The sequence below is a fragment of the Balaenoptera physalus genome (assembly GCF_965194825.1).
Source record: "Balaenoptera physalus genome assembly, chromosome: 10".
Classification (NCBI taxonomy): domain Eukaryota; kingdom Metazoa; phylum Chordata; class Mammalia; order Artiodactyla; family Balaenopteridae; genus Balaenoptera; species Balaenoptera physalus.
Window position 1 is genome coordinate 8,425,309 of NC_138889.1, and position 24,473 is coordinate 8,449,781.

General features: G+C 57.3%; 2 protein-coding genes across 15 annotated transcripts in view; both read right to left on the reverse strand.

Annotated features, from left to right (window-relative positions):
* The window catches only part of ST3GAL4 (ST3 beta-galactoside alpha-2,3-sialyltransferase 4), a 36,544-nt gene extending 26,007 nt beyond the window's left edge, over nucleotides 1-10,537 (reverse strand). For 4 of the 13 annotated variants that reach the window (XM_082476270.1, XM_082476269.1, XM_082476268.1 and 1 more), the window contains exon 1: nucleotides 6,850-7,508. In XM_082476270.1, coding sequence (XP_082332396.1) covers nucleotides 6,850-7,493 — 644 coding nt within the window. In that variant the 5' untranslated portion in view covers nucleotides 7,494-7,508. Of the gene's footprint in view, nucleotides 1-2,589; nucleotides 2,747-6,849; nucleotides 7,509-10,380 lie in introns of those variants that run through there. The other 9 variants (XM_082476264.1, XM_082476271.1, XM_082476262.1 and 6 more) reach the window with 6 other exon arrangements.
* Nucleotides 10,538-14,759: 4,222 nt separating this feature from the next.
* Nucleotides 14,760-24,473, reverse strand: part of DCPS (decapping enzyme, scavenger) — a 35,845-nt gene continuing 26,131 nt past the window's right edge. The window contains exons 4-6 of one of the 2 annotated variants that reach the window (XM_082477291.1): nucleotides 21,573-21,686; nucleotides 17,047-17,157; nucleotides 14,760-15,165 (exon numbers count right to left, since the gene is read on the reverse strand). In XM_082477291.1, the coding sequence (XP_082333417.1) occupies nucleotides 14,899-15,165; nucleotides 17,047-17,157; nucleotides 21,573-21,686 (492 nt within the window). In that variant the 3' untranslated portion in view covers nucleotides 14,760-14,898. The remainder of the gene's footprint in view (nucleotides 15,166-17,046; nucleotides 17,158-21,572; nucleotides 21,687-24,473) is intronic. The other variant, XM_082477292.1, reaches the window with a different exon arrangement.

The following is a 24,473-nucleotide window of genomic DNA, read 5'->3' on the forward strand; positions in this document are numbered from 1 at the left end:
GCACCTGGGGCAGGCCCTGTCCCTTCACCCAACCCAACTGCTGGACGAGCGTCGCGCTCGAAGATGCTGGGGCTGCCAACAAGAGGAGGCGCTCCTGAACCTCCACGGCTGCAGGGCACCCACCCGAAGTCCAGCTGCCACATCAGGCAGGACAGCGAGGAGGCTGAGGCCTGGGTGGGGCGGGGGCAGAGGGGCAAAGGAAAGAAGAGGAGGCAGACACAAAGGAAGAGGGATGGCTGGGAGAGGAGCTGGGAGAAATCTGAAGGAGAAGGGAGGGAAGGCAGGGGGGTCGGAAAAAGAGGAGAAAGAGGAAAAGGACCAAAGAGGGGACAAGAGGAGCAGGGGCGGTGTGGAGAGAAGGGCCCACACCTCCTGCAAGGGTGCATCCACACCCTCTCAGCCAGCCAGGCCGGTCCAGGAGAAGCAGCACAGGGAGGGGGCGTTTCCGGAGCACCGGCCCCAGCCCGCCCCGTGCCACCGTCAGCCACGCCCCAGGGACTTCAGCCTCAACAATCCTGGCTCCTCGGAACCAGAGGACAAACCAGGACCTTGGAGGAAGGAGAGACAGGGGTGGGATGGAGCTCAGGAGAGGCGGCCCCTGCCTGGGGGAAAAGTCGCTCTGACACCTTGAACAGTAAGTTACTTTTCTGAGTCTCAGCTCCCACCTTTGCAAAAAGAAAGAGTTACCGAGAGGCTACTATGTGCCAGTGCGGTGCCGGGTGCTGGGGACACGATGGGGAGTCAGACGGTCACGGGTCCTGCCCGACAGTCTAACATCAGCCGGGACCTCTGAGGCCTCCCCAGCTCGCCAGTGTCTATCATCTGTGCTCCGAGATCCATCCTGTGAGCTGCGCTTCGGCAGACGCTATCAGCCCGGTTATCGGATGGGCTGATGGAGAGCCAAAGTCCCAGACCTGCCTGAGGTCACACAGCTGGGAGCAGACAGAGAAGACAAAGGCCACCTGCCTGGCTTCCTGGCCCCGAAGGAAGGCACTCTGCAGTCTCTGGGCCGCACCCTGAACCACAGAAAGCCCACCAGCCAGCACTTACAGAGCCAGGCCCCAGGTGCTGAGACATTATCTGAAACGCACTCTGGTTCAGAAGAGGAGAAACCGAGGCTCCGTGTCGGGCCCAAGGCTGTGCAGTCCTGCCCTCCCCCACCCGTCTGAGCTCACGGGTGGTCGGGTCCCCTGATGTCACAGGCTGGGACCTGTGGGGGGGGGGGCGGGGTACGTGACAAGGGTGCAGGGCCGTCAGGTGAGCCTCAGAACAGGCTCGAGTCGGATGCAATCTAGGAAGGGGACCGCCAGCGGCGCCCAAGCCACCGTCAGGGGACAGTGGCAGCAGAGGTGGGGAGCTGAGAACACACGGCTGGAGAAGTACAACAGTCCGACCGGCGCCCAACGGAGGTTTTCAAATAAAAAGGGTTTTAAGCCGAGACACCCTCTCTCCCACTTTCAAATGAGATTTTATGTGGAAACCCAATATGTAGAAGGAATAAGAGTGGAGTCATTTGGGGTGAAGCAAGAATGGGGGCGAACCCGCCTCTTGAGCCCTCACTCCTGAGATGACACCCCAGAGGGTTCCACCCCTGGGGCGCTTTCCGTGGACCCGGATAAGGGGAGAGCTGACATTGGGCAGGAGGGGAGGTTAGGACCAGTCTGTGCAAGGACCCAAAGGCAGGGCTGAGGAGGGGATGGCGGCAGGAAGGTGACCAGGTGGCCCTGGCACGGGGGAGTGGGGGGATGCCCTCCTGGTGGGCAGACTCCTGCCCAGCCCACCCCCAGGGCTCCTGCCTGCCTCTCCTGTGTCTGAAAAGGCTGCCAGGCCAGGCTCCAAACAGCACAGCTGTCAAAGGGGAAATTCTTTGCCCTTCGCCCCAAGAAAAGGGGGAAGCAAAGCAGGGACACAGTGAAGACAATGTCACATCCGATCTATATCATCCCTTTGTTCATCAAACAAATATTTACTGAGCACTTATTACTTGTTAGACATCATTCCAGGCATGAAGAACATGGCAATGAGATGACAGGTTCCTGGAGCTTACATGAAAACCCTAAAAAGTCAGGGAGGAAAATGCCTTGGAAGTTTTCAAACCCTTTTCACACCACAAACACACCCCTCTAGTGCCTGCATCTCCTCTGGACCGGCCCTGCCAAGGTCACGGCTCCAAGCCTGAACATCTTCAGCCACAGGGCACTTGCCCCCTACGCAGGCAGAGGGCTGCTCTTGAAAGCTCCAGATGGCCACACTGAGGGCCCTGGGTCCCTCCCTGCCCAGCCTAGGCAAGGCAGTCCACAGAGCACTGAACACACCGCTAAATGGGCAAGTTTTACTTTTTATCACGACAAAATATGAAGCTTCATCTCGAGTTCTGCTGGTTCTGAGTCAATTGCTCGGAACCAAAGGAAATGAGCCATCTCCCTTCTCACCTGCCCAGAGTTCCCAGGTCCCTTGGTCTCTGCCACCGCCCGTCCCCTGCTTTGCTCCCCTCCCGTGACCTTCAAGCAGTGGGTTGCCAGGGTGGGCCCCTGCTGGCCCCCACTTCTCTCCTGCCATCCCTTCCAACCAGGCCTCCCTCCTCCTGACCTGAGTGACCTCTAAGGAGCAGAGGGGAAGCAGGTCTTTGAGGAGCCTCTCTGGCCTTGAGCCAGGCCAGGCCAGGGTCCAGGAGAGCCCCAGAGCAAAGTACTGTGGCCTGGCAGGAATCTGCAGATGCCAGCTGCCAGGAGCAGCCACCTTGGCCGGGTCCCCGCGCTCAGACCCGCGGAGGACCCCTCCCCTTCCCCACGTGTCGCCGTGGTTGCCGGATGAGGCCTTACAGCCTTGTGGGCGGCAGCCGGGGAGCCGCATTTCCAAGGAATAGGAGCCGTTGGGCAGGCCAGATGGAAGCAATTACCGGAGGGAAAGCGGGAGAGGTGGGGGCCAGCAGGGGCTGGGAGGGGCCGCCGTGGGGAGGGAGGAAGGAGAGCCCAGCCCTGCCCAGCTGAGAGAGGCAGGGGATGGGGAGCCAGGACCGGCAGGGCCAGATGTGGGCTTCAGGGCCGCACAGAGCCCTGGGCTGCGAATCAGGAGGGCTGTGTCCTCCTTTGTCACCCACACCCGGTGGCCTTGAGCAAACCCTTTCACACCTCTGAGCCTCGCCCTCTTCCTGGATCACAGGGCAGGAGAAGATGAGCTTGGGGAGCAGTAGAGAACTGGGCTGAAAAGTGCAGGTTTTGGAAACAGGCCTAGCTAGGAGTCCCAGCTCAGCTGCTTAGGAGTCGTGTGACCTTGGCCAAATGGTTTAATCTTCCCGAGCCTCCATGGCTTCATTTACAAATGGGCTTAATGAAAGGGTCGTGCTTGCGTGAAGTGATGTAAGTAAGTGGGCAGCACTTTTTTTTTTTTTTTTTTAGGTTTATTGGGTCAGGCTTTTAATAAGTGCTCTATAGATAAATCATAACTAGTTTTGTTACTTGCTAAGTCCCTTTTTACTATAAGGACAGGTATTTGCAGAGGCTGCACGGGCAGAGGACACAGGGCAGACCATGGACATGGGAGCATCACCGCAGGCCCTGGAACGTGCACCCTGGAGCAGGGTTTGGACCCACGCAGCACAACAGTGCGCGAGCCCGGCGCTCTGCAAACTGCTCCGTGTCCCCTTTCTAGCAACCACGGTCCACCCCGCACAGGAAAGCAAGATGCTGGGGCCCCTGACACACTGGGGCTTTGAAGTGAAGCTGCAGGCAGGAAGAAGGGACCATCCTACAGCCAGGCCTTCCTCACCCTCGAGGCCCAGGTGGACACCCCCCCGGCCACCCCCCGGCCCCAGCAGCACCCTCCTCCCTGCTGGGCTCAGGGCAGAAGCCAGGGCTTCAGATTCTAGAGCGTTCACATCATCTCTCTAAAGGATGGCTTTGCGGGGTGTGGGGTGGCAGAGATAAGGCAGTCATCTGGCTGGAGGTCTCCCGGTCCCAGGCAAGGGGCCAAGATTAAAGGAGAACCTGCAGCTTGGGATGGCCTTCCTCACGCTGAAGAGCGATCAACCCAGCGCACCCCCTGGCAGAGTTCACCCCCTGCCAGCCTCAGGGGCACCAGTCGGAGGCCCATGGCACCTGGCTGGGGCCCACACATCGCATACAGCTGCTCGCACTTGTAGTGCATTTGACCACTTCCTCTATCCGTAGAATAAAGGGCGTCACTCACACTCACATTCACACACACACAAACACACACACACACACACACACACACACGGAATGTGATACAGGTCAGGAGTGAACGTGAGCCCAGGGGTGGCCAGCAGCCCCTCCAGGGGCACTCAGAACACTCGTGTAGAAGTGCTGAGCACCTCTGGGAAGGCGTGACAAACGAGAGGGGGAATTAATGACTACAGGCACCCAAACGTGCCTGCCCTAGTCATTTCCTCAAGGAAACCAAAGGTTTCAGGTCAAGGACAGGAGTCGAGAAGGAAGGAGGACCTGAGGTCGAGAGGCATGAGAAGCCAGCTCGTTTCTGCAGGGAAATGTGCAACCCCAGGGCAGCTGAGGAGTCAGGAGGGAGGGGCAGGCCCTGCATGTTTTCTGGGTGTCCCCCCGCCTGACTGCCCTGCTCCTTAGCACTGACGGCCCAACCCCCAGGGCCTGGGAACTCAGCTGGGCTGTGGTGGACGCCTTGGGCACAATCTGTAGGTCTGGCTCTCAGGCTCTGGGACCCTCTGGGACACTGATCTGAAGGGTCCCTTTCAGGAGGCTGGAGGTCCCCACCCTACCGTGGGCTGGGACCACTTTGTGTCATTCTGAGGTGGAGGGACCCCTTCCCCACGACGGCGGGGACAAACCTTTGAGCCGCTCTGAGAGGAGGAATTCACCCAGAGAATGTACCCAGGTAGGGCCTGGGCGGGCACCCAGTGCAGGGCAGATGCCAGGCCAGTAGGGGTAAACCACAGATGGCCACAGGTTAAGCTGGGGCACAGGAAGGGGGGTCTGGCCTCTCTGCTCCAGCTGGTGAAGGGTAGGGGGGCTTCTTTCCAGGATTTGTTATATAATTCTGAAAGGGGCAGATTCTCGGTTCTCTCCAGAAAACTGGATCCCAGGGATCTAAGAGGGCTGGCAGGGTGGAGGGGCCGAGGAAGTCTGTTTCTGAGGAGTGGGGACTGAGTCACTGCTCTGGGTAGGGAAGGGGTGAGGGAGGGAAGGGAAGATGGCCCAGAAGACGCCGAGCGCTTCCTTGGCCTGGGCCTCCACTCACGGGCAAGGGGCCTGTGGCCATGACAGCAGTCCACTCCCAAGCCACAGATGCCTCTCGGCCCACAGTCCAAGCAAGAGGCTCCCACGCTACTCTCCTAACTCCTCCTCTGTCTACGCTCCCCTCCTAACCCCTGACCACCTGGACTCTCGGGGGAAGCGCCCGACTCCTGGCTCCCCCTCAGCTGCTGGGAGGGAGACCCAGGCCCAGGGGACAGACGAAGATCTCCCGCCCAGCACATGGATGCTGAGGGATGGGGCACGAAGAGCACGTGCAGGGGAGACACGAGCAGAGCCAGGAACAGGCTAGAGGGACCTGGGGTGCCTCGGCTCGGGCAGGGGTTATTCACAGAGGAGCTCCCGGCAGAGAGAAAAAGCCCCGGAAGTTCATTTCTAGGCCCCAAACAGCTGGCGCCTCCCAGGCACCCTCTCTGGAATTATGGGGCAGCTTTGGTGAGTGTGGAGAACTTTGGAGGGTGCGGGAGAACCGCTGCTAATAGCAAACACTCACATACCTCCGCCTCTGTGCAGACACCTTCCACAGTACTCAGCGCCTTTACGATCACCCCTCCCTGCCCCCCGCAGCACAGCAAAGCTCAGGAGAGAGCGGTATTGGTTTGTGCCTCTGGTGACACCCTAGCTGTATACCAGGCCCGTTCCCAAGGTTCCGCAAAGAATAAGTCTGCCTGAACTTGGCTTCCACACTGTGCCTCCCCCCAGCGGTGGAAAGCACAGGCTTCTGTGAGAAGCGCATGGGGGTGCCAGCCTGTGGGTGGGCATGAGGTCACATGGGCAGAGCTGAGCACCCGGACGGTGCCTGTAGCCCCAGTCCTCTGGCAGGAGCCTCCCACCCCGGCACTCAGGACCCAGTCTGCAGGACAGACGGAGGAAGGGGCAGCAGTAGATCAGGCCTCCGATGCCCAGAAAGAGCCTCCCCCAGGACTGGGAATGGAGGGGGCAGTGCTGGCAGACATGTTGGCAGCTCTGGGCTGCCTGGGAGGTCCCAGCCAGCAGGGGCCCCAGGGGGGGCACCCAGCACAGACGGCTGAGCCCAGCGATTCTGCCCCCAGCTGGACTCCACCTTCACCCCAACCCCATCCCTTCCCACTGCCCACCAGCCAGCTCTGTGGCCCAGTGGCCTAGGCCCAAAGAGCCCCGCAACGTGGACTGGTGTCTTGGGCACAGCCAGCCTGCAGCTAGAGCCCCACCTTTGGGCTCTGCTTGGCGACCTTGGGTCTCCTGCACACAGCCGGACGCAGCAGAGCCTGCCACTTGCAGGCAAGCCAGCCCAGGATCTCCTGGACTCGGTGGGGCAGTTGTGGGGAGAAGTCGGCTCAGAGGATGCCCAGGGGTGGGGGCTAGAAACTTTCTAGAGAAGAAGACCGTCCCGTTTGCTCACTCCCAGGGAGCAGAAAGAATCGGCTTCCCGAGAAAAACTGGTCCAAGGCAAGGGATCCCAGGGCTGTGGCCTCCCCACCCGGCCCCGCGCGGCGCCCACGTGCCCGGCCACCTCCCCGGCCGCGGCGCCGGGCGGGGAACCGGGCAACCGGGCAGCCGGGACCCGGAGGCGCTCCCCACCCTCCCTCGCGGGCCCCACGGGGACCGGCCGCCGCGTACTCACCCTCGCGGGTGGCGCGGGGCGAGGCAGGACAGTTCCGCGCGCAGCTCCGATCCGCTAGGCGCACGGGCTGGAGGCGCGGCACTGGCGCGGCGGCTCCGCTCGGCCCGGTCCCTGTCCCGGGCGCGGGGCCGGCCTGCGAGCGGGTAAGTCCGCCTGCTGGGAGGCGGGGGCCCGGGCCCAGGCGGGGGGCGGGGAAGGGGCCGGACACGCTTGCGCACACGGCCGGGCAGCCGACTGGGGAGCCGGCGGGCAGGAGGAGGAAGGGCGGGGTGGAGGAGGAGGAAGGACTCGGGAGATCCTGCTTGCGGGCGGGGCCGATGCCGGCGGCTCGCGATGGTCCGGGAGCCGCGGAGGCCGGCGGAGAGGGCGGGCGGCCGGGCCAGGAGCGAGGGGCGCGGAGGGGTCGACCGACCGGGCAGGCGCGGAGGGGCGGGAGAGGAGGCTGGTGGGGTGAGGGTAGAGTTCTGGCGGGCGCAGCCTGTGAGTGGGACCAGGATGGATATGCCCAACGCAGCCTCTGCACACCCTCCTGGAAACAATGAGACCCAACAAAGGGTTCTCCGCTCTCCCACGCGATGAACCGTGTCCTTCCCTCGCTCGGGAAAGCGAGGCACAGAAGAGGGAGGGCCACCTCCACTCCCCATGCACAGTGGCCAGGTGCCCTGGACGGAGACCTAGACCCTCCCTCTGCCCTAGTCTCCACCTGCCACCCCCAAACTCCTCCTTCTGCAGCCTCTTTGCACACCCTATCTTTGGCCTTGAGAAAGCTTCAGTTGCTGTTCCTTACTGAAGGCGCCAAGCAGACTGTCTCCAGGGGAAACCCCATCAGGCCTTACCTTGGTTTCTGGGGCCCACCCACCCCAATCAAACCTGGGAACTACTCAGGCCGAAGAATAGTCCAAAAGTCACCGGCAGGACAATCCCCATCCCCCGAGACACTCTTTCATAGGTGCACAGCATTTACTGAGCGCTTAGTGTGAACAGCCTGATGCTGGGGGCTCCAGGGCTCCAAGGAAAAACGTAAGACACACCCCCCTCGCCCCCCACCCCACAGGAAGCTTACTAGAAAGAAGGCTCACTGTGGACTCCCACTCAAAAATAAGTTAGGACATAAAAGCTTTTGCACAGCAAAGGAAACCATAAACAAGACAAAAAGACAACCCTCAGAATGGGAGAAAATATTTGCAAATGAAGCAACTGACAAAGGATTAATCTCCAAAATTTACAAGCAGCTCATGCAGCTCAGTATCAAAAAAACAAACAACCCAATCCAAAAATGGGCAGAAGACCTAAATAGACATTTCTCCAAAGAAGATATACAGATTGCCAACAGACACATGACAGAATGCTCAACATCATTAATCATTAGAGAAATGCAAATCAAAACTACAATGAGATATCATCTCACACTGGTCAGAATGGCCATCCTCAAAAAAACTACAAACAATAAATGCTGGAGAGGGTGTGGAGAAAAGGGAACCCTCTTGCACTGTTGGCGGGAATGTAAATTGATACAGCCACTATGGAGAACAGCTTGGAGGTTCCTTAAAAAACTAAAAATAGAGCTACCATACGACCCAGCAATCCCACTACTGGGCATATACCTTGAGAAAACCATAATTCAAAAAGAGTCATGTACCAAAATGTTCATTGCAGCTCTATTTACAACAGCCAGGACATGGAAGCAACTGAAGTGTCCATCAACAGATGAATGGATAAAGAAGATGTGGCACATATATACAATGGAATATTACTCAGCCATAAAAAGGAACGAAACTGAGTTATTGGTAGTGAGGTGGATGGACCTAGAGACTGTCATACAGAGTGAAGTAAGTCAGAAAGAGAAAAACAAATACCGTATGCTAACACATATATATGGAATCTAAGAAAAAAAAAATGGTCATAAAGAACCTAGCAGCAAGACGGGAATAAAGATGCAGACCTACTAGAGAATGGACTTGAGGATACGGGGAGGGGGAAGGGTAAGCTGGGACAAAGTGAGAGAGTGGCATGGACATATATACACTACCAAACGTCAAATAGATAGCTAGTGGGAAGCAGCCGCATAGCACAGGGAGATCAGCTCGGTGCTTTGTGACCACCTAGAGGGGTGGGATAGGGAGGGTGGGAGGGAGGGAGATACAAGAGGGAAGAGGTATGGGGACATATGTATATGTGTAACTGATTCACTTTGTTATAAAGCAGAAACTAACACACCATTGTAAAGCAATTATACTTCGATAAAGTTGTTAAAAAATAAGTTAGGACAGGATGTGACCAAGTGTAAGGTGTGCGTAACTGACAAAGAGGGTTCACGGAAATGCCAGCTCAAGGCTCACTTCAGCTGAAACTGGAGGGTTTATCTGCTAAGAACATATAACAGAGGAAGCTCTACCCTGCGTAAGCAAAGTGGAGAAGGCAGGGTGAAGATAGAGGGCTTCAAGTGCTTCCACAGGTGACTCTCCATCCTAAATCCCACCTTGCGTGGGCAGAGGTTTTTCCTACGTTTCCCCAGTGTCTAAATTATGCTTGAATAGTGCCTTTGGCTTTGTCAATCAAGCATTCATCCAACAAATGTTTTTGTATCAGCTCCAGGTCAATGTATTGTGTATCAGCTCCAGGTCTGGCACAGTGACTAAAGTCTCTGCCTGGGTCAAGGTTAGAGGAAGACAGAATAGCCTTCCTGGTGCGTGGGTGGGAAAACTGGCCCAGAGTAAGCAATCACCCAAAGCGACTAGGTGAGTCTGGCAGAGCTGAACTGAGAATCAGCCCAGCTTCCAAACTTTGCAAACTCTTTAATGAACTAGATCTAAACACAGTTGGCAGTTCTTGTTATGAGCCATGTAAACTTCACTCTGTCAGAAAACAGAACTGAAGGCCCAACTTTTGCTCCTGGAGACCTGATTTCCAACTCTGCCTCGGTCAATAAATAGCTTTAATTTTCTTACTAGAAAAAAATGGAAATAACTGTGCTTATTCAAAGGGATGTAAGTTCAAATGGATACACATTTGCTCTGGGAGTATAAGGTGCTGTATAAGTACGCACTTTTATTATGCACACGGAACCAGTAAGCTGTATTCAGATCTCCTCCCTTCCCCCTCCCCCAGCTTATCCCAGACCTGGTTACTGGGTGCCCAGAAGCTAACTGAGATCCTGACTCCTCCCCTTAGGCCACAATGTGCTTACTCAGAATCTTTTCCCTCCAGTTTCTTAATGGCACAACCAGATGCTCAGCTGGCTGCCTAGAACCCACATCATCTGTGGGGCAGGAGGAAAGCGATTCTGGTACTTTTCACCTGGAGCCCCTCCCAGCTCCACTGCCCCGCCTGCCCATCTACAAGGCACTGGGATTTGCTTAGCAAGAGGCAGTGTGGTGGGACAAGCGGGGCTTCGGCTCCTGAAACTGTTCCTGTCTGAGACCAGCTGTGCCAAAGGCGCGTCAAGACACCCTGAGGGTCAGTGGTCTGGGTCCTGGTCCCCTTCCAAGCCATGCTGCCTCCATTCCCACCTCCTCAGCCGCCCCCCTTTACCTCTCTGGTTCTGTCTCTGCTGTGGAGGAGGTGGCGGACACCACTCTGCTGGGGGGACCAGGGCGCCTCTCTCTCTCTCTCTCTCTCTAGGGAGTAGAGGGAGGAGACAGAGGCGCAAAGGGTGTGGGAGGGGCAGGTGCATCTGGAGCTGGGAGGCCCTGGACTTGTGGCTCCTCCCGGCCAGGCAGGGGTGTGGGTAGGAGGCGTGGAGCCCTTGACACGTGTGTCTCACAGGCTTTTGGCTCCTGTCCTTCACATGTGCCACGCTAGCATCCTGCCCACCGGGAGGAGGGAACAGCAAGATGCCATTTGAGGAAGAAATAAACCCAATCCAGCATCTCAGACGCTTTTAAAAATAGCAACTCCGGGATGGTGTTTCAGCTCCTATTTTTATCAGGTTTATATGGCTGGACGCTGGAGCTGAGCTGTCACCAGGGTTCTCAATAGCAGCGGACACATCACTATTGTAGTCTCAGAAACCTGCCGTAAGGCGAAGGCTGAAACGCATTCCAGGAACCTGTCGGCTGGACGGGATCTTTGAGAAGTCATTGCACACAGCCCTTGTCTCTTTTGGGGCCACGATCAATTAACCACAGAGAGTTTATGGCTTGCATTTTGCCTTCAAGTCTCTTGGTTACCATGACTTCAGTGCATAATCGAGGATTTCACTGCCTTCTAATCCGGAAGTCCTTTTTAATATCTAACCCCAACATATTGGCTGTGTCCTTTAGGCCCTTCTCGCGGTAGGAAAATGGCAGCTAACATTTATAGGTCTTACCATGTCCACAAAATCCTCTTATTTAATCCTCACAAAGCCCCTCGGGGTAGGCACTGCTATCACTCCTAGTTTACGAACAGTTATGTAACTTGCCCGAGATCATATCTGGTTCTGGTGCAGGTTCTATGCCAGAATCACCAGACCACGCTGGCTCTCAAAAGGAGGTGGTACAGAACATTAAGAAATTTCCCCCTGGGCTTCCCTGGTGGCGTAGTGGTTAAGAATCCGCCTGCCAATGCAGAAGACACGGGTTCAAGCTCTGGTCCGGGAAGATCCCACATGCCGCGGAGCAACTAAGCCCATGCACCACAACTACTGAGCCTGCGCTCTAGAGCCCACAAGCCACAACTACTGAGCCCACGCGCCGCATCTACTGAAGCCCGTGCGCTCTAGAGCCCGTGCTCTGCAACAAGAGAAGCCACCACAGTGAGAAGCCCGCGCACCGCAACGAAGAGTAGCCCCCGCTCGCTGTAACTAGAGAAAGCCCACACACAGCAACGAAGACCCAACACAGCCAAAACTAATAAATAAATAAATAAATATAAAATTAAAAAAAAAAAAACTTCATTAAAAAAAAAAAGAAATTTCCCCTTAGCCTTGACTTTAATTTCTTCCTCCTGATCCTGAAGGAAAAACTGGTCAGGGTACTCTTGGACGTGTGTGCCCCATGCTAGAAGCTAAGTTCTAGGTCCCGGCCGTGCTGAGCCACTGTCTCCCTGACTGCTGGCCTTGGCTTGTGCTGGCCACTTGGCTCTCAAGCTTCAGCCCAGAAGTCTGGCTTCTCTCGGCATAAGCTGCCACAGTCCCCTCTGGGTCTTCTCAAAGTACTCATGTCCATGGAATTACTTTGTAATTATGTCTCTGTGTCTCACTACCTTGTAAGCTCCACGAGAGCTCTAGCTCCATATTCTTGTCTAAAAACAAAAAGTAGGGTAGATATTCAAAACCTTGTTGATTGAACGGAAACACTGTAGTCCGTGCTTATTTTTTAACAGTGGTTAAAACTTGGTAACTTCAAGTTTATAGAGACTTCAGAATCCAGTGTAATTTCAGTAAGAATATGGAGCAAACACAGGGCTGCCAACATTTATTTTGCTAAGTGAGGATTTTTAAAAAACAACTACTATTAATTATCACCATCTTCTTACAAAAGAAAGGACATTTTAGGGTTCAATGTACAGGCCTGGAATAAAGATTTAGTCCTTTCTGAGAAGGCAGAGTTAGCAGACCCACGTCAGCCTATTCAGAAATAAAATAGATATATTAAACTATTTTGGAAGAGAAGTATTACAAGAGAAACATTTTCAAATATTACTTTGTACGTAATATTTTTTTAATAATTAATTAATTAATTTATCTTTGGCTGTGTTGGGTCTTCATTTCTGTGCGAGGGCTTTCTCCAGTTGCGGTGAGCGGGGGCCACTCTTCATCGCGGTGCGCGGGCCTCTCACTATCACGGCCTCTCTTGTTGCGGAGCACAGGCTCCAGACGCGCAGGCTCAGTAGTTGCGGCTCACGGGCTCCAGATGCGCAGGCTCAGTAATTGTGGCTCACGGGCCCAGCTGCTCCGTGGCATGTGGGATCTTCCTGGACCAGGGCTCGAACCCGTGTCCGCTGCATTGGCAGGCAGACTCTCAACCACTGTGCCACCAGGGAAGCCCCCGTAATTGTTTCTTGAGTTGTTTCTCCATTTGGGGATCTGTATCCAACAGAATCAGGCACTGTGGAGCTAACTGTCCAACTCCTCCTGAAATGCTATTTTTCTCAGGGTCATGAAGGAACGCTGACAAATACAGAACACTCAGCAATTCTGCTCTATGAGGAAACTTTTGGGCAAACTGAGAGGAGCCGAGGAACAGCAGTCCTGTCTCCAGTTGCTCCCCTCCCTCCCCAACCACACCGGGAAGAAAGTCGGCCAAGAACTGGGGCCTGGTGGCCGGCGGGGAGCCCTCCAGGACTCATCTGGGAAGGTGACATCTACCTCCAGGAGAGCAGCGACACAGGCGCGCACACCGAGGGCACGCGGCTGAACACACAGGACAGACGTCCACGCTGCCAGAGAGGGCTGGCGCTGCCCGTCTTGCTCAGGACGCTGTCTCCGGGCCGGCGGGATGCTGGGGTCTGCTGAGGGAAGGCAGGAGGAAAGCCAAGGCAGAGGACGGGGTGGTTCTCACTCTACATCCCTCGGGCTGAGGACCGTCTGTCCGCCCACTAGCCCGGAGGCTGGGAGCTTCTTTTCAGTCACCTCTGCATTCCCAGCACTTAGGACACTGTCTGGCTCAAGAGTCCGTCAGCGAGTCAAAGCTCTGGACGCCACCACAACCACGTCACTCTGCCCTGTTGGCTTATGATCACCCAGCACGTCACTCCGTAGTGGGTCCGCATCCCCGTTCCCCTCGACAAAGAAACAGGCTCAGGACGCCTCGGGTTGACGCTGGGAAGAGACCATTTACCACTATCTAGGGCAGTGCTTGGCCTGTAGTATGTGTTTAATAAACATGCGAGAACAAATGAATGGAGCTCGGCTCTGACTCCAGTCTCCTGCCTCTCAGTCCAGGGGACGCAGAGTAAGAGCCACTCCGTCGTCTGCCTCAGCTTTCCTCCTCCTTTCACTTTGCGGGACACACATCCTGTCTCCCCTGAGAGTGTGTCCTGAGGAAACAAGACCCAGTAACCCGCAGCCCCATGCTGACTAAGGAGCAAACGCCAGCCCCTCTCCAGCAGCGTGATACATCTGTCCCCTGGGCTGGAAAGAGGGCCTCATGTTTAACTGCATGCTGTCAACGTCTGCACCTGTGTCCCTGTTCTGCTGGAGCAGTGGTAGATGTCACCTTCCCAGATAAGCCCTGGATGGCTTCCTACAGGCCATAGCCTTGGACACTTTGAAGTCCCTTCCTGGCCTCGCGAGTCTATGGACAGGGACCTATGATGCTGGTCATACCTTGCACCCAAGGCCCTCAGGGCTTTCAGACTCCACTGCAACCATGTCACTTTGCCTTGTTGAGACACTGTTTGTATTTGATCTTCTGGCTGCTCCCTGAGAGTTGTTTTATCTTCCTGCCCAGATAACAAACTCAAGGCCACGGACTCACTGACCAAGTAGCCGAGGCAAAGGCAGGCTTCTTGGGCTTGCATCATCTGATTCTTATTAAGGCCCTCCCACTTCCAGGAGCAGCCATGCTCCATCCTTGTCAACAAGAGTTTATCAACAGGATTGGCTCACACATGGGAAGTGTGACCTCAATGCTGGGGAGAGAAAGAGGAAGTACTGTCAAAAAGACTCTATAGATTACTTCCAGAAAGTTTTTGTACTTGGTTTTTTGGGGGAACTCCCAGACAGGTGGACCTAGAGAACCATTAGGAAGATACAGTAAGTGGGAAGAAGCCAGAGGGCCCTGTGGTGGCAGAACAGGAAGGAGTGAAAGCAGGGAGGCTCAGTTGGATTCCGGATGTGAAGTCAGCCAGGACGGGTGCACGGGGGCCTAGAGAAAGCCCCAAGCCCTCCGGGCCAGCTGGGGCTGCCCCCCAGACCCTCACCCCCTTCTTAAGACCTTCTTCCTAGGTTCTGCCCACTCTGCTTCCCCAGCAGGCCACACCGTGTGTCCACACCGAATGAGACCGATAGTTTATTCTCATGCTGGGAAGAAGCCAGTACAAAATATATTAAAAAAAAAAAAATTCACTTGGTGCTAAAAATCTGGCTGCCCACCCCCCCCATACACATCAGTGCTCTTCTCCAACTCAGCTTCTCTGGGCCTCCTGCAAGAGCGCGAGGAGGGGGTCATCAGCTCTGAGGGCAAAGGTGAGGGTGCGGCGGCCGTAGTGCTCGGGGTCCTGCTCCAGGTTCTCGATCACCTCCGCCAGCAGGTGGGCCCGCTCCACGCCTGCACCAGGGGCCTCGAAGCCCAGGGCGGTGAAGTGCACGTGCAGGTGGTAGTAGGAGGGCAGGTAGTGCAGGTACACGCGAAGGCGGTCTCCCGCCACCTGGTAGCGCTGCAGGATGGCTTCCTGGCAAGAAAGGGGCGGGGCGGGGAGGGTCACCGTGCTACCCACACACCGGCACCAGAACCCCCTCCTGCCCACGGCCCCGACCAGCCTCTCCGCCCGCTGTTGGCTTCGGATCCCTGTCTTCCATTCTTGGGAGTCAGCAAGTGCAGGTGACAGCAGCAAAGCGGAGGCTCTTTCTCCCAAGGATGGGGACGGTGGCCTCGATCAGGCTTCCCCGCTCCAACCTGGTAAAACACCTGCTTCCTCACAGTTGCCACTGGGCCTCTAGGAAGTCTCGGTGCTAAGGACAGGCCCAGGTTTCCAAGACTGTGGGGACTACCCTGCCCTGGGTGATTTACCAGACTCATATCATCAAGTAGGTGGGAAGAGGCCTTGTTCTCCCTTTCAGCATAGAACAGAGTGGAGCTGGGCTGCGGCAGAGCTAAGGGCTTGGTGGCAGAGAAAGGATAGGGGAGGGGACGCAAGCAGGGCTGCCCTGGACAGACCAGGGAGTCATAATAGGATCATCAAATTCTTGCAGGACTCCTGGTGGAAGAGGAAAGCATCACCTTCGGCCCTGGCTCCCTTTGCCTGCCCCAACCTTGCTCAGGGGTAGGGCTTTTTCTACCACACCCCCTTCAGGAACCTCCAAGGCTCGGAATTAAGAGGAGACTCAATTTCCACTGTAGGCAAATCCCTGAGGCAGCAGGGGTGAAGAGAAAAAGACAGGGCCTCAGTGTGCTCAGAATACACCCTGGAATTGTATTCTATTCTGCATTTGGCGCTCCCCCAGGGATCTCGGCAGCAGGGTGACACCAGGACCAGGGCACCCAAAGGGCTTCCTGGAGGGCTGGCCTGCCTGGGAGGTGCTGCCGGAACTGCCAGGGCAGGCGCAAGTGCTGGCCCAGCATCTCCCAGGGGCTCTGCATCCAGAGGCTGTTTCAGCAGAGAAACGAGTTACTGGGAAAAGAGAAAGGCAGCCAGGGGGATGGTGACGTAGGCAGGCGGGCAGAAGGCAGTGGGCACAGGACAGGGAGGGGCCGCAGGTGAAGGGAGAGTGGCCCCAAGCACAGCCCCTCCTTCAGGTCTGCGGCAGAGCCTCAGAGCAGCTCTTGTTGAATCTGACCTGGGGGGGAGCCTCTCCCCCGCTGGGCACCCTGGTGACAGCAGGCCTGGCATGGAGGCCACATCTTCTAATGTCTCAGGCTGAGACCAAGCCCACAGAATAATGGAATCAGAAGGAAGAAGGACCCCCTCCAGACACCGAGGCCCAGAGAGGTGAAGTGACCTGCCTGAGGTCATCCAGTGGGCTAAGGTCAAAGTGTCAGAACCAGGACCAGGATCCAAGACTTGAGACTCACTTCCCCCATCTCCCCTCGCCCCCAGGGCTCCTTTTAGCAACCCTGTAATTTCATTCGATTCAGCAAATCTCCCAGAGAGAAAGAATCTGGGAGAATGCCAGGTGCTAGAGGATTCAGTCTCTTCCCTCAGGGTAGATGAGGGGGCACAGACACACGTCAGGTCGTGCACCATCTACCCGAGAAACACGTCTGGCATGATGTGGCTGTCGTGAGCGGGGCGGGTGACCCTGGGATGGGAGGGCATCCCAGACGTGGCCTGCAGGACAAAGGCAGGGAGCAAAAGCGGGACCCCAAGCTGAGGAAGCCCGTGTGGGGCGAGGCAAGGGGGCTAAGAGTAGAGCTTGAGGGCAGGGCAGGACCAGGAACGGGGGCCTCGTGAGGCCCCCTAAGAGCCTTCATGGGCCCCTGCACGGGCATTCAGAGAGGAGCCCTTTTCGCGAGACGGACTTCTGGGAGGGGTGAAGAGAGGCGTCCAGGAACGCAATGGAACTGCAGTGTAACTCCCCTGGGCTCCGGCACGGATTCGGCCCCGGCAGCTCACCTGCCCCTCCTGGAGGATGTTCCTGAGCAGTGGCAGGTGCTCTGGGGTGAGGTCCCGAAGCGACTTGATGTCCCGGCGATGGCAGATGGCAATCAGGTACAGGTCCTCGAGCTGTGCGGAGACAGGCAGGGGTAAACCGGGCTCAGCAGGGGACAGGGCCAGGGAGGCTGCCAATCCCGGAATTCCGCCCAGAAACCAGGAAGCATCCACCCCCCAAGGCCTGCAGTGTCAGCCACAGCCAATCCCAGGGACCCCGTGGCAGGACCAATCCCCAGGCAACGTGGGCGTCCTCGTGGCCAGGGTGACTGGGACGGTCTAAGGGACAGAGCTTCTGTTTATTCTTCCTGCTAAAAAATACCATGAGAGCATTTACATACTCACAGCTGATGGGGAATGAGGGGCGGGAAGGAGGTTCAAGAAAATGCCAAGAACAACTCTTATGGTCTAATCGCATGTACAGAAGTAACTGCTGTAAGACATAAGGTGGTAAAAGTGCAGGAGGAAGAAGGGAAGACTAGCTAGGGTGATCCAGAGAGGCTTCCTGGAAGAGAAGGCAGGGCACCCGGGTCTTGAAGAAGAGGTAGGGTTTGGAGAAAGGGCATTGAGGTAGAGGAAAGCAAAGGCTCAGAGGCAAGAAAGTCTAGGGCATCTAAGCGGGAGAGTAAACAACTCCATGTGCCTGGAATCAGAGGCAGGTGAGGGAGTGAAGAGGCATGTGACGGGGGGAAGGGAGCCTCAGGCCAGCGGGGCAGTGAGCTCCACCACTGCTTCACGCTCTTCTCCCTTCCCCTATCTCCCAGGGCTCACAGACGGCCCTTCCTGCCGTCCGTCCTGAACACTGCCTGGCTGAAGACCTGGAGTTCACAACAGTACTGAGACCCAAGGCCAACAAGGTCTTGAGCCAAGGAGCAAACGGACTCTTCCTCTTGCCCACAAAACCCTCCCACCCGTCTCTGCTTACCCAAACCCTGGCCTTGGCCAGTTTCACATCCTCGTGCGAGGCAAGCCCCAGACACCAGGGCTCCAAGGGCCGAGGCGTGGAGAGAATCCAGCAGCCCTCAGCCCTGCAGTCTGAGCTGCTAGATTCCTCAGTGAGATAATTTGGGGACCATGAGTCACCCAACCAAATCCCCAAGGGCCCCAACTTAAAAACTTAGAATGCGATTTTCCATATGGTGCCGGACGTCCAACCGTGCCTCTCCATGCCAACAGTCTCTCCATGCCATACACATTCTTCTCCTCCAGGGCCCTAAGAATCCAGGCTTTCTGCCCCAGACCTGCTACAGATGAGCCCAGTGGGGACCTCCCAGCAGATGGCTAAGCTGTGCCCACCCAGACCTCAGCTTTGCCTACAAGTCCCTTCTGGACTCTTCCTTCTCATGGCCTGTGTCCAGGACTCTCGCACTAGCTAGGGGCCCAAGGAGAAGTAGGAAATAAAACTGCTTGAACTCGGAGTGTGTGTGCATGTCTGTGGGTGTCTTCAGCTGTTCCACGTGTCACTGTCACAGGACTTCCAAATAATAGCAGCATTTATTTTAGATGGTATCTGCTGATGAATCCCAAACATGACATTAAATCACACCTCTCTGCTCCACTGGCATGGAATGAAGCATGAAGCCTGTGCTGGGTATCAGCTCACGGGATGGGCGAGGGAAGGAAAACAAACCCATTCTTCGGGATCAGACGTGACCCCGGATTTCCTGCAGGCAGCCACAGGGCCCCGGCCCAGAGAAATGATCCGAAAAAAGCTAGACGGGGGGATGGCAAGGCTCTCAGACTGGCACCCAAGAAGGTGGCCCATCAGTCACTCTGGGGAGACAGACGCCATCAATCTTTTTCGTAAGGCAGGACAGCAAACTCAAAGTAACGGCTTCCTCGCAAGGGGCAAGACGGAGAGCGGCTGGAGCTTCGGAGAGCCGTCTCCCCACCTCAGGGGAGACGCAAAGGAGGATCCCCCTGTCTGAGGGCTTTAGACCCAAGGATCTGAATTCCGTGAACTGAAAGTGTGTCTCTATAAACACATACATATATGCTGACGTGCACAATATGTGAAGACTAACTCTGGAAGGAGAGACAAACACAGTCTCTTCTGGGAAGGGAAATGGAGGAATGTGAGGTGAGGGAGCTGACTTTCACTGCCCATCTCTGTACTATTTGCATTGTTACCACGTACGTGTATTAACTAGACCGATTCCCCCCCCCCGCCGGCAACCCCAAATAAGGAAATAAAGAAGAATATACAGGTTCTCTCTTAAGAGAACTGAGGGAGGGATTCTATAACCTCCAGGGAGCCAGAATCTGTAGCAGACATCAGGCACTTGATAAATACTTGTGAAGCGGATGGACGGATGAATGGATGGATGGACATCTTTAACCCTAGGCCATCAGCTGGGGGAAAAAAGACACACTCCTGGGAGAAGTGGCGGCAGGAGACTCCAGGGTGGCTAGAAGTCCCCTCAAAGCACATGCCAGACAGCCCTCTCCTCAGTCCTCCCCTGGTGGGTGAGGACGAAGGACAGAGGTCCAGGCCTGGCCTGTCCCCCTGCTGGACACACTGCCTAACTCTAGGGAGCGGCGGACCTCAGTGCTCTGTCACAAGTCGAGGATTTGAGACACTGACGTGGCACCCCAAAGAGACAAGTGCTAAAAGCTAAGCAAAGGTTAGGGACAATCGCACGTGTCCCACCATCAAGGAAAGTCTGATATGTAAGCTGGCCCCTTCACAGCCCAAGGGCGAGTCGCCCCAGCCAGGTGGCTGGGAGCCCAGTGCAGCTCCTGAAGCCTTTTCTCTCTTAAAGGGGACAGAGAGAGGGCAGTTCCACCGGCAGGCCCGGCAGGATGCCTGCCAGCACCATGTCCCTCGGACCCCCTCCCCGCCCCCCGCAGACCACAAGGTCTTCAACGTCTGCAGGGATGCCGTGAGTCACAAGTCCCTCCCACCACACACCCACCTGCCGCCACCCAGTCTGCGATCCACAACCTGCCGGTGCGGGGCTGCCCAAGGGACAGGCAGATTTGCAGAGCCGCACGGAGGCACGGCCCAGAGCCCCACCGGCGCCCCGTGCCCCGACAGCCGCCTCCCGCCCGCCCGAGTGGGGTGAGCTGTTGGGGGTGGGGGAAGGGAAGCAGCTGCACTCCGGCACCCGGAGGGGAGGGGGGCGCCCGGGACCTGCCCTGCCTCTAGCAGACCATCGCTGAGACCTCTGGAAGCTCCCTTCAGGGCCCCCCCCCAACCCCCCGCGAGCCACGTTCAGGAACTCCCACGAGCCTCCCCAGGAGGCAGCTGGCGCTCGCCGGCCTGTGCACCTCGCCATCCAAATCCTGTCCCCTCACCACGACCACTGGCTCTCGGTCCCCCTCTTTTGGCAACTGGAGTGGTGTGGCCAGTCGGAAAACCACCGAAGTGAACCAAGCCAACTGCAGGGGAGCCCAGGTGAGGACGCAGAGGCCAGGAGGGCGGGCGGCAGCCGAGAGAGCGAGACGGGAGGCGTCCGTGCCGGGCGGGCACCTCCAGAACAACGTCCCTGGGTGATGTCGCGACGGTGCCCAGGTGATGTCGCGATGGTGCCCGGGTGCTCTCGTGACGGTGCCCGGGTGATGTCGCGACTGTGCCTGGGTGATCTCGCGACGGTGAGAGGAACACAGAAACCAGGAAGGCCCGCCCGAGAGCAGAACGGCAAATCTGAGCTTGGGTCGCTCGCAGATTTCAGCTGGGGGAGGGGGCGCTCATCTATCCCCACTGCCCACCCCGAGAGCCCGGCTCTGGCTTCCTAGGCCTTTTCCCGGCCCAACTCCAGTCTGTGCGGGAAGAGCGCTTCCTGCACCCGGCGCTCTGCTGCTTTGTGTTACTATCAGGATATGAAAGTCCACCCAGAGAGGCGACAGTAAGGGAGACTGGTGACGGGCCTCACAGTGTGAGGTGAGGAAGGAGGAGAGAAGGGGGACAGAGGCTGCAGAGGACAGGAGGGGCGGTGTGAGTGAAGGCGGCTCCCGGGAAAGCTACTCCCAAGAAGGTCAGGGCAGGGGGCCGCTCGGGGGCCAGGCAGCAGAGCTGAGAGGCTTGGAGGCGGGGGGTGGCCCTGGGCCACCGGAGGCCTCCTCTGTGGCTCGGGTAGTGCAGGGGACTCCTCGGGTCGGTCACCCTACTTTCTGCTGGCCAGCGTATCCAGGGCGCGAGGGGAGGGCGAAGAGTCCACCTCAGGGCCCCACGTGCTCCTGGAAGTGAGGGTGCAGCTCCCCAGCTTGGCTGGTAAAGGAACAGCCCGCGAGGTCATGAATGCAAACACTGTCCCATCCTCACCCCCAGGGTGGGAGGTGAGCCAGAGAGGGGCTTTAACTGGCCCATTAAAGTGTAAACATTTGTTTTAGGCGCTCCCACTGCAGAGAACTCAGGCCTCCCCTGTTGGTTAATTATAATCTGCTTGGAGAGAGCGAGCAACGTGAGGAGGGAGGGCAGGATTAAGGAGGCCCAGCAGCCTGGAGCAGGGCCCTCAGGGACCAGAGAGGCCCAGCACGAAATCCTTTACCTGCTGTTGGTTCCACTTCAGGTCGGGGATGAGGACAAAGCCGTCAGAGGGATCTGGATTCTCAAAAACAATCCGCTCAGCTTCAGCCTTCCTGTCGAGAATATTGTACACCCACTGGAAGGAAGGGGAGAGAGGGGGTTCACAGACCAATCACTTTCCCCGGGAGACACACCACAGCGGGCCAGGTAGGCTCTCAGGCCTCCCCAGGAAGGACAGCCAAGTCCGAAAGGGCCACTAAGCTCAGGGGACCGACACTCAGGCTGTCCTGTTCCGGGGAGCTACTCCTGGGGGTCCGGAAGGGGCTTCCCCTCTCCCACCACAGCCACCCCCACAGGGGTCCCGACAACGCAGACAGGGCCAGCTCTTCAGGCGCTTCCTGGCCGGCACTGTGCACGCGCTCTGCTCCGGCCTCACAGGCCTGGTCTGCAGCCGCCCCTTCCACTGCCCACAGGACTCGGGAAGAGCATCCCATGGGCGGGCCCTGTCCCACTTTATTCAGGACCACAGGCAGAGAGTCAGGCTGGGAGTTCCCTCTGCAGAGGAAGTCTGCTACACACCAGGGTGGGGAAAGGCTCAGGTTCTAGAAGTTAGTGTGCTGGGTTTCTCAGCCTGCTGGGATTCTTGTGAGGGCTGGGGTTAGCACCTCTGCCCCACCTGGGGACCCAGCTGACATGGACCCTTCATGACAAAGCAGAACAAACACCACGTGGAGAGGCGATTACACAGACCTTTCCTGTTAACCCCAGGCTGTCAGCTCTCTCACGCCCTTTGATTAGCTGCTGTCAACAGTCTTCAGAGGACCCTTCCTTGGGCGCTGTGTGGATCCCAAGGGCATCACTTTACCATTAAGGTCCTGGGGGCCTCTCTGAAGAAGCCAGCCTGCAGGGAGGTTAAGATAAGAAGGCCCCTGTTCTCACGGGGATCCAACCCCCCAGCCCCAGCTCTTCTCCACTTCCCCAGAGGTCTGAGAGCCCTTTGCCAACACGACTTCCTTCCAGGCCAGTGAACTCTGTGCCTGAAATCCGAGAGCGAACCCTGCTGGAGAGCCACAGAGAGGGCAGGAGCTGGGCTCACGGCTGCCCCTTCCGCCCCGCAGTCACGCAGGGCCTCAAGCTGCCCGAGGGGTGGATGGGAGGCCAGGGCGCCGACACGGCCAGGCCAGCGGAGGGCTCCTCTGCCCACCACCAGGAACGCTGGCGCAGCAGTGTCAGCGAGGGCCAGGGCCACACACATCCTCCCCCATGCCCCGCCGGGTCCACATCCTCTGCTGCCGGCCAGCAGGGCCAAGGCCAAGTGCCACTGTCTGAGATGGAGAGGGAGGAGGCAGAGAACACCTGCCTGGGACCATCTGGGCCTCCCAGACCCCCTGGTAAGACCCACAGCCCGGTCACAACACGGTTGAGAAGCGCCTGCCAGCTTCACTTCCTGGGTGGAGTCTGGAGGCCGCCCAGCAGTGGCTTCCTCGTGCAGCACTGGGGCCAGAGCGATGCACAGCCCAGCAGGTGGAGAACGTCCCAGGGAGGGACATTCCAGTCAGAATGTCCTCTCTGACCGGAACTCTCTCTAAGAATGTGCTACTGGAGAAGAAAAGCCAGCCGGATCCTGACCTGAAGCCTCCCAAAAATAAATGGGAGGGAGGGGATGGTGGCCCTGCGTGGAGGGCCCTGGTGTGGCCCAGCCTCCCTGGGGCCTGTAGCTTTTGCCCACAGATAAGCAGCTCTGCCTCCGCCTGGAAAGCAACATGTCGTCTGGGAGAGAATGAACGGGCTCTGGAGCCCAACAAGACCGGGTTCATCTCTCACTTCCACCACTAACTAGCTGTACGCTGGCAAAGTGATTTCATCTGGGACTTCCCTGGTGGCACAGTGGTTAAGAATCCGCCTGCCAGTGCAGGGGACACAGGTTCAAGCCCTGGTCCGGGAAGATCCCACATGCCTCGGAGCATCTAAGCCCGTGCACCACAACTACTGAGCCTGCGCTCTAGAGCCCGTGAGCCACAACTACTGAAGCCTGCGTGCCCGCCACAACTACTGAAGTCCGTGCGCCACAACTACTGAGCCCACGCGCCTAGAGCTCGTGCTCCACAACAAGAGAAGCCACCACAGTAAGAAGCCCACGCACCGCAACGAAGGCCCCCACTCCCCGCAGCTAGAGAAAAGCCCGCATGCGGCAATGAAGACCCAACGCAGCCAAAAATAAATAAATACATAAAGAACTAGCATCTTTAAAAAAAAAAAAAGTGATTTCATCTCTCTAAGCCTTGGTTTCCTCCTTCGTCAAGAGGAGCTAATAACACCCCCAAGTGAGGGTTGTGGTGCAGACTGTAGGTGAGGAAATGCGTGTGAAGGCACCGAGCACAGAGCCCTGCCCAGGGAGGCAACTGAGAGCAGGGAGGGTGCTGGGAAGGCTCCAAGGGCAGGTCAGGCTGGGCTTGCCCGAGGCTACACGACCGACTGTGGAAAGGCAAAAAAGAAAGCAGATGAGAGCAAAGGAGGTGCGCTGAGGGGACCGCGTATGGGGCTGGAAAGGCGCGTGAGGGCTGGGAAGGTATGCTGTGATGAGGGCATCTCATGGGACCACGCTGTGTGGCAAGCCCGTGAGGTGGGCGCTGTCGGGGTCCCCATATTGCAGGGGAGGATGAGGCAGGTGCAAGGAAGTTCACCCGAGTTCACACATTCCGACCCAGAGCCCACGCTCCAGGCCACGTGGGTAAGGCCTCTGGGAGAGCCGGGAGGGGCCTGAATCCACAGGATGTCTCAGCCCAGATGAGAGAGGGAGGAGAGCCAGGGAACAAAGTCCACATGAATCATAGGGGTGACGTAACGGAGAGTGACACGCTGGGAGAGCAAGCCCGGGAACCTCGGCCCCGCAGACGATATGGGGGTGCTGGCGGCTTCCGGA